The sequence below is a fragment of the Centruroides sculpturatus genome, unplaced genomic scaffold (assembly GCF_000671375.1).
Source record: "Centruroides sculpturatus isolate CEXI.00-Female unplaced genomic scaffold, Cexi_2.0 scaffold840, whole genome shotgun sequence".
In the NCBI taxonomy this organism is placed as follows: domain Eukaryota; kingdom Metazoa; phylum Arthropoda; class Arachnida; order Scorpiones; family Buthidae; genus Centruroides; species Centruroides sculpturatus.
The window spans coordinates 211,276-224,151 of NW_019384981.1; the positions used below are offsets into that span (position 1 = coordinate 211,276).

At 30.5% G+C, this 12,876-nt stretch overlaps 1 protein-coding gene across 1 annotated transcript in view; it reads right to left on the reverse strand.

Moving 5' to 3' along the window:
* The window catches only part of LOC111632791 (altered inheritance of mitochondria protein 21-like), a 14,806-nt gene extending 3,801 nt beyond the window's left edge, over window positions 1–11,005 (reverse strand). Inside the window, exons 1-4 of the mRNA XM_023377318.1 lie at window positions 10,981–11,005; window positions 10,789–10,898; window positions 2,740–3,639; window positions 7–103 (exon numbers count right to left, since the gene is read on the reverse strand). Of these exons, the coding sequence (XP_023233086.1) occupies window positions 7–103; window positions 2,740–3,639; window positions 10,789–10,898; window positions 10,981–11,005 (1,132 nt within the window). The remainder of the gene's footprint in view (window positions 1–6; window positions 104–2,739; window positions 3,640–10,788; window positions 10,899–10,980) is intronic.
* Between the last annotated feature and the right edge of the window lie 1,871 nt (window positions 11,006–12,876).

Genomic DNA, 12,876 nt, shown 5'->3' on the forward strand with positions numbered 1-12,876 from the left:
TAATACCTTCTTGAGAAAGTTCATCGGCAGCTTTCAATGCTTCATGCAAAGTAACACCAGCACCAATAACTAAAACTTGATCGTTATTTGATTTTCTTACAATCTAAAATTATAAAATGAATATATAATTTGAAAATTTTTAACATGCAACAACACAATTATTGAAATAGATAAATATAAACACACATTTATTTGTAAAAAAATTTTTCTGGACTGTAAGTAAATAAGTATTATATACAAGATATGAAAATTTAATTCCTGAAATGCACCTTTAAAAACTATATATATGTGGAACTGTAGATTAGTGACTATTGTCATTTTCAAAGAACTCCTTGTGCATCTATACACTGACTTAAATGGTGTTCCCATTTCTGAAGCAAGCCTGGAACTCATTTTATGGAATACTGTTGAGCAGTTGTCTCACATTCTGTTGGATATCAGTTATATTAGAAAATCTTTGTCCTTTCAGCACAGCTTTTAATTTTGGAAATAGCCAGAAATCACAGGAAGCTAAGTCAGATGAATAGGCAGGATGATCTAATTGGATAATTGCTTTTTTGGCCAGAATGTATCGCACAGATGCGCTGTAACTTGGCATGATGAATGCACTTGTCAAATCACACTTTTTCTTCAAATGGAATCATATAATCTCTGCAGTACTCACACTAACATTTCAGTAGTGCATCTACAGATTTTTCATACAAAATTTAATATTAATATGTTGCTCTAAATTTCAGTCATCCATCTTTATGCCAAAGAGTATATGCAGATAACTATTACCTTCCCAATAGCTAATTAACTAGCTCTATCAGCTTGAAATTTACACACTTATTAGTTCACACATGAATGCACATGTCATTTCGATACAATTATGTCACAGGCGACACTATGCAGCCATTAAATTGTCACATATCTTGTATGTATGTGTATGTATATATATATATATATATACATACAGGTAACCCCCGTATAACACGGGAGTTATGTTCCAAAAAATTGCCATGTTATGCGAATCCATGCTATATGAAACAAAGAACTAATATGAAAAGGAGGGGTTAGGTTCCAAAAATTAAAAAACATGCTATTATATTTTCATAATTAAGATAAATATCTTTATTAAAATTTTCTTAAGTGATACCATACATATTAATGTAAATTAAACAATGTTTTCTTCATCATCACTAAGCACTATTAACCGAGGGCATTTTCTTTTTGGCAAAATATCCTTATCCTCTGAGCATTTTTCTGCATTATCTTCAGATCCATGCTCTACCTTTTGCAAAAAATATGCTATTTTAGATTGCTTGCTTTTAGTTAAAAGATCTTTATAAATTTCCTTATATGGTGCTAAGCATTTATGAAGAATAAAGCAAGTATGGAATAAGGGATAAACATCTGGCAACACAAAAGCAGAAGCGTCAAGATCTGGCAACACTGAAACAAGTTTTGAGAAGAACCACATGTATCGACAGAAGGCGGGAAAAGAAAATTTACATACTTAAGTACTAATAGTTCATGAAAATTATGCAGAAAAATCTGATAGTATGTATGCGCTCGAATGAAAAATGTTAAATGAGGTATCTTTCGCACTTAAAAGCTTTATCACATTTATTGAACTGTTGTACGGGGATCTCCCTAATTTCAAATTAGATAAAGTTTGCTTTTAATAGTTTTTATTACTGTACAGTACATTTCATGTTGTACAAGAAGTTTTACCCAATTCTTGAACTGTGTTAGAGTGAATCCGTGCTACAGAAGTGCTGTGCTATATGGGGTTACCTGTACTACACATCTCAAAGTCTGATGAGTTAATATAATAATCCAACAATCACTTAAATATTCGGGCTATAATATGGCTATAATCAAATAATTAATACAAATAAATTTGGTACTAGAGGTAAGCATTAGGTGCCATCTCTTATCTATTAATAAATTAATAATTATAATTTTAATAAATAATTTAGAACCTTCTGGAAGAAACTGGTAGTGCACCATATGGCAAGTGGAGCCTGCAGGTTTAAGTCCTGCCCTGGATCAGTTATTTTCTTTCAGAAGGTTCAAAATTTAAAAAAAAAAATGCTTACTTACCTCTAGTACTGAATTTATTTGTATTATTTGATTATAGGCATATTATAGTCCAAATATTTAGGCAATTGTTGGATTATTATATTAACTCATCAAACTTTGAGACGTGTAGTACATATATAAAATCATCCAGTTAATTAATAACTCAAAGCACCCTAGGCTTTGTCAGTTGCATCATCAAATTTGTTTTGAATAAACCATACATCCTAACTTTTTGTCATGAGTTTTTGGAATAAAATGTGCACATTATTTGAGTAAATACTGTAATTTATTTTACTGTAAACATTGCAGTGAAACTATTGCACCATAGGCTATATATATTATCATGCAACGCTGGAAAGGTCTCTTTTGTACCTAGATAAATGTTAAAATGAACACCCTGTATATTCTGCTTTATATTAATATTAAATATAAATAAGAACATTATTTATTAATGATATTTAGCTTAAATTACTGCTTCTATCTACTTGTATATCAATACAATCTGCCAATGGTTAAAGAAAAAACATTTATTCTAATAATAACATTAATTAAAAGTCGAAAAGTTGAAAATTACCTTTCTTTATCTTGACTCTTACTTCTACTTCTTCTATGTTTTTTTGACACCTTTTTCTTTTTCTTTTTATGTCTGTATTTTTCTTTCTTTTTCTTAACCTTCTTTTCTTTAGGAGTGTCTGAAATTTCCCCAGATGATTCTTCGAAGGAACACGAAAGTGAAGTTTTCTCGGTATTAGAAGTGATTTCACCTTCTTCCAAACTATCAACTTTTTCAGGTTTTTCTTGCTCCAGTTTCTGAGGTATCTGAATAGACTTTAGATCTTTAATTACAATTTTTCCTTTAGATTTTGATGATGTCTGTTTAGAGTCTTCTTTTGACTTTTCATTGACGTTATTAGTTTTCTTTACATCTGACAAAGATGATTCCTCTACTGGTTTTGAATTCTTTTCAACAATAGTTTCGGATTGGATTTTCGAATCTTCTACTGTCTTTTTACTTGTATCACTGGATTTATCTTCTTTTACATTAGAAATTTCTTCTTCTGTTTTATCATCCGAAGAGCTACTGTTAAAATAATCTAATGAAACTATTGCTTGTTTCTCTTTTAGAGCTTTTGGCTTAATATCATTATCTTCCTTTTCTTTTTTAATCATAGAATTATTACTGTTTATCGAATCCATTAAGATTGTATTAATTATATTTAGATGATCAGATGATAGCTTACTCTTTTCTACTTTGTTTTGAACGTTTGCTGTTTCAGATAAATTAATGTCTCCATTATTTAAATCGTTAGAAGTTTTTGTCAAATCACTTGTTTTAGATTTAACACAATCGTTGTCCTTTTTTTGCTCTGAAATATTAACTTCTTTACTTATTGTCTGAGTAACAGGAACCTGATCAGATTTCGGACTTAAGACATTTTTACTTGTGTGAGAAGCATTAGTTACACATAAAGAGTTTGCTTTTTTTAAATTATCTGAATCACTAATATCTAATTTACTCCTTTTATTACTATGTTTTTCTTCATTTTGATCACTGTGCTTTCTTTTTCTACTCTATAATTAAAAATAATTTCTCTTTAAATACAAATATAAATTAAATGACATTTTATTTATTAATTCAATCAATAAATATATTAATTATAGCAATACTTCATTTGTCGTCATCCAACATCCATTTCCAAAATCTTACAGCCAATGCACTAGTAACAAAATTATAACAGTAGGATTAACTAACCACCTCAACTTTAAAGATCCTAAGAGATAATTGAAATAAAAAGTCATTGGCACTGATTGTTATATTGATTTTTCTACCCTTGTGCATTAGCCTTAAGACAGTAGTGTCGACTAGTAATACTAATTATCTCTTTCAATCCTGACAGGAATGACCATCTAAGCCAGTCGTCATCTTTATTTTGCCATTTATACATATTAGTCTTTACAACATATACTTCATGTATGCAATTATACAATATGTGAGTTTTCCGACCTTTATTCACATAGGAGTTGACCTTGAGGTTAAAGGTTACAACCCTTGCTTTGCCCACAATCTGTTAGGATGATGCAAGAAAGCCTTTTTACATATGGGGGTAATGGTTTGCTGGACGCAGAGAGATCCACACAGAGACCGAATTTACAAATTATACCATGTTTATTTCCATAAAAACATGCTTACAATAGAAACAATGGTCTGTCATCAGGCACTCCAAATCAACAAAAAGCACCCTGGAAAGTTCTCTTGATGCTGTCGATTGTTCACACCCACGAAAAAGGGATAAGAAGAGGAAGTTTGTTTCTGATGTAGTAGTGGAGAATGGAGTGATAGAGAGTAGTCACCGCTGGGAAGTTGGGTCCCTAGTCCCTTTCGTCCTGGTTTCCAGAGATGTGGGTCCTTTGTCCTTTGGTAATCCTGGTCTGAGTCTCTGGGACTAGCATTCTCTATCTTAACCTCGCAAAACCTCCTCACGTCTTTGGGACCTCGGACTTTTATGACCTTTTTTTTCCGAAATCCTGAGGTTTTGGTTGGTCCGAATGATGGTCCTCTGTAATTCTATTGGGCCCTGGTCTGTTGCTAGGAATGCAATTCGAACCGCGGGGTCACCAAACATCCCCATCTGGGCCGTTTTCCTCTGGAGTTGGGTCAAGCCCTTCCCCAGATGATGATCCCATAAATTTTACTCTAATGTGTATTTTCTGTCCCAGACGCTGCCCCCTCCACAGGAGTGTCAGCAGGTCCCACTTTGAACTTTCGGTAAGGTGACTGTCCAAAGTTACCCCGGCGGACAATCCCTCTCTCATTCTCATGATGTACAATCACAGATCTGTCAATTAGGTCCAGAATATGACAATTAAATTGTCTCACACCCCATTCCTCAGTTACACCAGTCCTGTTTACAAAATAAGTCACCAATTTATTGGCTTTAGCTTGACAGCCAATTCCCATCTGGTGGGGGTGACGTCCCAGCCTCACAAATACAATTATAAAAAAATTAATGAAATAAGTGCTTAGCTCAAGTAGCCAATACTTTTAATAAAAGAAGTGTTTTTGGATAAATATCTGACCATCCTTGGCTTAGAACAACTCAGTTAATAAATCAGAATGATGTGTCATTCAAAGCTGGAACTTATCCTAACAATAATCAATTTCACACTTTCCAAACTGTTTCTAATACAGTATTGCTGGAAGAAGTATATGAGATTGAGTATAATCAGAATGTTGATAAACATACAGTACACATTTGAATTCCTTTTAGCAATATACTCTTAGTAACTACACTATTAATACTAAAGCAAAAATATTTTTATATATTAAAGAGATTTTCACTGCTTCAATATATATTCTCAAAGCAATGTAACTTGGCATAGTATCTGTAACAATTAAGTGTTAAACATAATAAACACAAACAACATAACAATAACTCAAAAGTTTATTTACGTTTGACTATAGCTCATGCCATTGCTGCCATAAAAAACTAGACTAACTTTCTGTATAGTTACTCATTCCACAATTATCATTATAATTTCAATTCAACATTCAATTCATGTGGATTTAAAGCTGCAATGTCACACTAAAATCTCTAAACTCTCACAAGAACAGATTAAATCCTTTAATACGAAGCTAAAATTGGCAATATTTGCTGGATATAATTAGTCACTTTTATAACCACCTAAAAGGAGTCCTTTGGATGAATAAACTGAAATGTTACTATCTTTGAATCCAACATTCACCCGAGTTCAAGAATTATTCAGAAGACGATTAATTCTCAGATATTTTATTTAAATGCATTTTGGATCAAAACTATTGCCAATCCCTCTTCAAGAAAGGTACTGTACAATCTGTGACAGAGTCTAGACCGATATTTCAAACTCGGTGTAAGCTCTGTTCTAAAATATATTTTATTTACAATATCATTAGAATGATTCAAAATTTTAAGCCTTTCACAAATAAATAAAAGTTAACATAAATACAAAAATTTTAAACATTCTAAAAGTTTATCATTTAAATTAGTTTGAACGTTGATGATAAAACATGTCAATGAAAACAAACTATGCAGACTAAATAAATAAGCTTTGGGAGAGCCATATTTGGCCCAAGCCATAGGTTGGCGACTCATTTTATGTTCTAAAATTACAAAATCTATTTACTAAAAAATACCAAGTGCTGTATAAGAAGAATTCACTGGGACTTTTTTTGTTTCCATCATCAAAGGAACTTAAAAAAGACAGAAAGGGCAACAATTATTGTAAATTTAATTGCTATTATTCAAATCTCTGTATACAAGAAAAAAACGAAACATTATTCAAATCTCTTATTCTTTATCAATCAATAAAAAATAAAAATGATAATTTTTTTTAATCCAAAAATAACTTTTGATAAATTGTATTTAGTTGTATATGATAACATAAATAAAAGAATAAAACAATATTATCAAAATAGATAAGATTATATATAATATTAGAAAATCTACACACATTGTGTGTATAAAGATAGAACAAGAACATTATCAAAGAATTAACAGTTTTAGAGTCTAGATTGTTTGTGTATCTGGAAATTCAACAGTGTTATCAGTATCATTGGGATTATAGATTTTATCATGCTTTTTTATTATTAACTTTAAAACCAATTGAAAAACTCCAGAAATTTTTCATGGATGATCTGTCCTGTTCCTCACCCCAACTGTCCCTTGTGGACTTTGCCAAACTCATGATGGGTATGAAAAAGTATTGTGATCTTAGTGGCCACAGGGTGAAAAAAGCAAATAAATGAAAAAATAATCATTCAAAGAATCACATGAAAAACTTTAATAGTAGTACAATATCACTGAATCATTCTGAAATTATATTCTATAAATAAGATTTTTTCTAAAGTTGCTTTAAAAAAGAATTTCCAATAATAAATAATAACTTAAAATTGTGTCTTGTACTTCAAATTTAGTTCACTCCAGGAAGCTGTTTGAACTCCAAATCAATTTTTTCCATTAGAAATAATGGAAAGTGAATTAATCCATTCCCTGACCCTACACAATACCCATTTTGATAAACTTAAAACAACAAATGCACATAATTTAAGGTAAAAGTAACATGATTAAATGTCCTAATAATAAATTAAAACATGAAAATAAAAATAATATACAGTAATACCTCAACTTATGCTACCCCGAATTACGCGAACCCAGAGTTAGGCGATTTTCAAATCTCGTTGATTTGTCTTTTGTTTGAGCACCATACAACTCTTGATTATTCACTCCCCCTCACACTACTGTTCATCTTACATGTTTGAACATATCCCACAGAATCGACATATAGCTACAATTCATTTTGTGTTATTTATTTCTGTGTTTGTTATATCTACAGAGACTTGAGAGACTCTACTATGTCATCCAAACGAAGTAGAACTGATTCTTCTGCATCAAACAAGAAAAGAAAAACTTTATCTTCGGAATGTAAAATTAACATTAATAAAGACTTCGATACAAAAATGAAAATTTGTGAATTGGCAAAGAAGTTTGATCTACCGAAATCAACAGTCAGAACAATTATAAAAGGTATAAAAAAATTTTTTGAAGCTGTGAAAAATGCTCAATCTTTAAATTCAAGCGTCATTCGTAAACGTCATGGTATTATTGCTGAGTTGGAAACAATGTTAAAATTATGGTGTGATAATCAAGTAATTGTGAAAAATTGTATAATATAATATATTATACATACATATTATCTAAGATTTTTTTTCTAAATTATTGTTTTCTTTAGTCTCCGGCCCCAATTAAAAATTATTTGTATGTATTTATATGCGAAATTATACCCCGACTTACGCGGTTATCGCTCGGTCCCACCTATCGCATAAGTTCAGGGTATTACTGTACATAAATACTATATAATAAAATGAAAATTGCATATACTGGTCATACACCGCCGACTTCAGCATTTTAAACACAGTCTCCGAATCTGCCACAAGTGTATGGCTTTCATGCTTCATGATACTTTTCCTTTTTATTTTTCATCTCAATTGTCGATATTACTTCCTCTTAGGCTTCATTGCTTTTACACACTTCTCAGATGCCATGGTTAATAAGTAAAGATTATATTGGATGGAACAAAAAGTTTTTGCATATTTTTAACAGCTGTTATTACTTAACATGTGTCATTTTATTATAATAATTGTGAAATTTAAAGCATTATTGCTAATATGAGATTGTATTCTTTGTTTAGAAGCTTATTTAAATTTTTTTACTTCACATTTTGTTTGAATAAATCAAATTGAAATGTCTTCAGATAAAACTATTTTTATCTGTATCAGGCATATTATGTTTTATGAATTTCAGACAGGATATAACACCATACAAACAGTAAAAAAAATTTGTAATGTCTATGGGAAAGATGCTCCTAAGCTTCTTACATGTCAAATGTGGTTTAAAAAGTTCTGTTCAGAGAAATTTTGAACTAAAGGATTTAATAAACAAAACTATCACTGTAATTAACTGAGCTAATTATGTGCTATTATTAATGATTAACTATTGGTACTTGAGATAAACATTAGGTGCCATCTCTTATTAAATTTAATAACTATACTACTTAGTAATTAATTTAGTAATTAAGCCGATAATTAAATATGTCTGGGAGCAAAGGGTCGCTCGAGGTTTGGGTATCATAACTGGTAATGCAATCGGTCCTGCACAGTAAAAGGAAGTTGCGGGTTTGATTCCTGCTTCAGGCCGATTCTTTTCTTCCAGGATATTCTAAATTAATTAGTAAATAGTATAGTTATTAAATTTAATAACTATACTATTTACTAATGCTGGCACCTAATGCTTACCTCAAATACCAAATTACTTAATAGTTAATCATTAATAATAGCACTTAATTAGCCCAATTAATTAGTGATTGTTTGGTTTATTATTAATACATTGGGCTTTGTGATATGTATAAAGCAGTGGCATGCCATCCATGGAAGCCATGGAAATGCCGCTTCCCTTGTATTTTCTAAAATATAAATACATATTGTGCGATTATTTTCACATTTTGACATACTTTGAATTACTTAAAATTAATATTTTATTATAACTGCATTATGTATTTTATTACAAATTTCTATACATGTGAAAAACAATGATAAGATTGCTATTGTATATTCAAATATAAATTTGTATATGCATATTCCCAATGGAAGCGCTGTATTGTCGACTATGGGACAGCTTCCATAGCAAAAATATTTGAATCATGGAAAGCAGCCAGATTACAGGCATTTACAAGTGCATCTGTTGAGCACAATTTTTCAGCCACAAAGCAAATTGACACATTGGCAAGGAACACTCAGTTAGAGGAAAGATTGTCGTCACTAGCGTTGCTTTCAATAGCAAAAGATCTTTTCAATACTTTGAAGGAATTAACAACAAGCAATTTTTATGATAAAATAATTAACAACTTTGCAGAAAAAAATTGCTGAATATACTGTAGTTAGTTTAAAAAAAATAATAAAAACAAGTTTTTATATCTTTGTTTCATTCCAATTATTTATTTTAGAATAAAAATAAATAAACTGTTCATTTCTGTCATTTCCAGTATTTTTAAAATTTTTATGGAAACACAGTTTCCTTATCATCAAATGTAACAGAATGCCACTGGTATAAAGTATTTAAAATATATGTGGTGCTCAAAAGCTGTCAACAAACAAAAATTACAGGACAAAATTGTTAAAAATTGGCAAATAACACACCAAAAATGAAGTGAAAAATGCACTGTAAAGCAGTGTTTCCCAACGTGGGACCCACGCCCCACAGGGGGACAATTTGATTGTTAAGGGGGGCAATTCAAAAATGAACTCATCCAGAGTTTAAGTTAACCGTATAACTGCTGTATATGTTAGGGGGGGCATAAGAATTTTAGAAAGGCTTAGGTGGGGCATAGTAAAAAAAGGTCGGGAAACACTGCTGTAAAGATACAAGCATGGGTGCATAATAGATGGTGTTTGCGTTTTGAGCAATTTTTTCACTGCATATGTGGTTTGAACTTTGAACATTGTTTGAACTCCAAAGTGAATTTTTATTAGATTTAGCATTTGAAGTTGAAGTTTTTTGAAGTACCACCTCTATTTTTATTTTATGTCAAATTATTATAATTAAGAAAGCTATTGTTATTTTTGAAGTAATTTATATCAAGAAATCACTTATCACCATAAATAAAAGCTAACTTTATCTCTGAAAAATTTAGTTAAACAATTTACACTGTGAAAAATTTAAATTCATAATCAAAGTTATAACCATAAGCTTATTATAGCCCAATAAGAATCCAGTTATATTACTTGATTATTAACATATGTCAGATTTGATTTTATATATGATTATCCAAATATTTAGTTACTGTAAATATTAAATATGAATTATCCATATTTTATTGGATATCCTTATATTTCAGATGTATTCAATTTTTTAAAAACATCTGAAATACATTCTTTAATGTCAAATGAAGTATTGCTATAACAGTTAACAATTACATAAAAATTTATTTAATCTATTATTTGTTTTATAATAAATAAATAAACCAACTCACTTTATGTTTTCGATGACTTTCACTTGAGTGTTTACTTTTTTTCCTTCTTGATCTTTTATGTTTATGCTTTCTCTTTTTACTTTTCCTTTCTCTTTTCTTTTTCTTCTCAACATAACTATATTTGCTATCATTACTACTACTGTTTTCATTTGTTTCTACATTTGCTTTGATATCTGTCATTTGGTCCATTTTTTTTGCAAAGAATTCGGCTAATATATCACCCACTTGAAGTGGCGAATTAGTATTTTCTGTATCTTTCATCATTATCCCTAAAAAATTAAATAGAAATATTTAAACATTTCACGTATAAAAATTCTAAAATTATATATTGCTCATTTAAACATAACTCACTGTATAGAATTTCAATATAAAACATGTTAATTTATAGCACAAATTATAGTCTGTCTTGCTAGAAAACACAAATAAAGGGTGTCCAAGTTACTGGCAGCGAGAAATTTGAGACATTAAAGTTATACGTATGGCAATGCATACAAGACCCATAAGTCACTCATCCTGTGTTTCCACTTTGTAGCAGATGGTGTTACTACTACCTTGTGGATATTCTGTTTTTGGAAAACTTTGCCAAATACATAATCTCCCATGGTATCTGGCTTGCTTGGTCACCAGAACTCACCCCCCCAGATTTTGTGACCTCTGGAGAATGTTTCTGGAATTTGTTGTAGGAGAAACTGCAATTTTAATGTAAAACTTCACTTTTATTAAAATTTTACTTAAATCATTTCTAATGCACAATAACTTTTCAGACATATGTATGTCCTTTCCAGAACCTGTATGTCCATAAATTCATATTTTATTTTCATGTTGTAACAAAATCTAAGCTGATTTTAGTGAATATGATATAGTGGCCGAAAACATTAAAATATTGAATTTCTTTGCTGGAAATTTTGTATTGAGGTGTAATTTCTTCCTCGTTATAACTGTATATTTAAATGTTCAGTAACTGAAGATGACCACTCAATCCAATCAAAAATGTTTTTATTGTAAACAACTTCTCATTAGAATTTCAAAGGTTGAATTTTAATTATGTCAACACTGTTCTACAGATGTATACTACACTTTTGGATATGAAAATCTATGAACCAAAAGGATAACAATTTCTAATGTATATTTTTAATCATCTATAATTCAGTTTTGTATTTAATTGCAAATTATATAAATTATATCTTTCCCTCTGAAAACATCTTTCATCTTTTCTATTATATGTACTCTCATATTTTGCCTCTCTAATCTTGACCGCCCTAGATAAGTGCCAAACAAATAATATTTTGGATATAAACATGTGACAAGAGGACAGGAAAAAGGCATAGAGAATAGCTATAGAGTAAGATGTAAGACATTGCATTAGATTGGTTTAACTTTTGTGAAAACTGCACTTGTCATAAACCATATTATTACTATCAAATGTTCAAAAATGCAGTATAACTTTAATTTTTAGATGTTTTTTTGGTCCTCTAAAACAATCTCCTTCAGAACAGAAATAAACAAATTTCACTTATAAAGAACAACAAAAACTGGAATGCCCTCTGGAACAAGTTGATTTTGGATATTAATGTTCTAGAACATCAAAAATTTAAATGCTCATTGGAGTTCTAAATATATTAAATTGTTTTTTTGTTTTAAAACATTAATATTCAAAATTATCTTGTTTTGGAGGACATTCCAGCTTTTGTTGTTCTTTTTAAATTGAAATTTGTTTATTTGTCCAGGAGATTGTTTTAGATAACCAAAAACATCTAAAAATTAAAATTATACTGCATTTTTGAACATTTGAGTAATAGTATTGTGGGCTGGTTTAAGGCAGCACAGCACAGATGATACAGTGCCTCCTGGGAGGACTTTCTATAGGAAACCGACTCCTACTCGGATGTTACGCAAATGAAGAAAATCCATTTTCTTCATTTGCGTAACATCCAAGTAGGAGTCTGTTCCCCACAGGATGGCCCACAACCCCAACGCTGGTCATGGGCTGCCCCATCGGCAGGGTATGACCCACAACTGGCATTTGGCGGCTTCATCCACTCGGCCACCAGTGGGCTAGACAAAATCCTCGTACATAACACTTTCTTTGAATGCGTAAAACAGAAATGAATTTATTATTACACAAATTAGAAATGAATGAATAAATTGTTTATTTATTTCATTTTTTAAAGGTATTTAAATAGTCTGAAGTGGAAAAAATCAATGCAATCAAGACTTAAAGCTGAAAATATGAATTTTAATTTACAG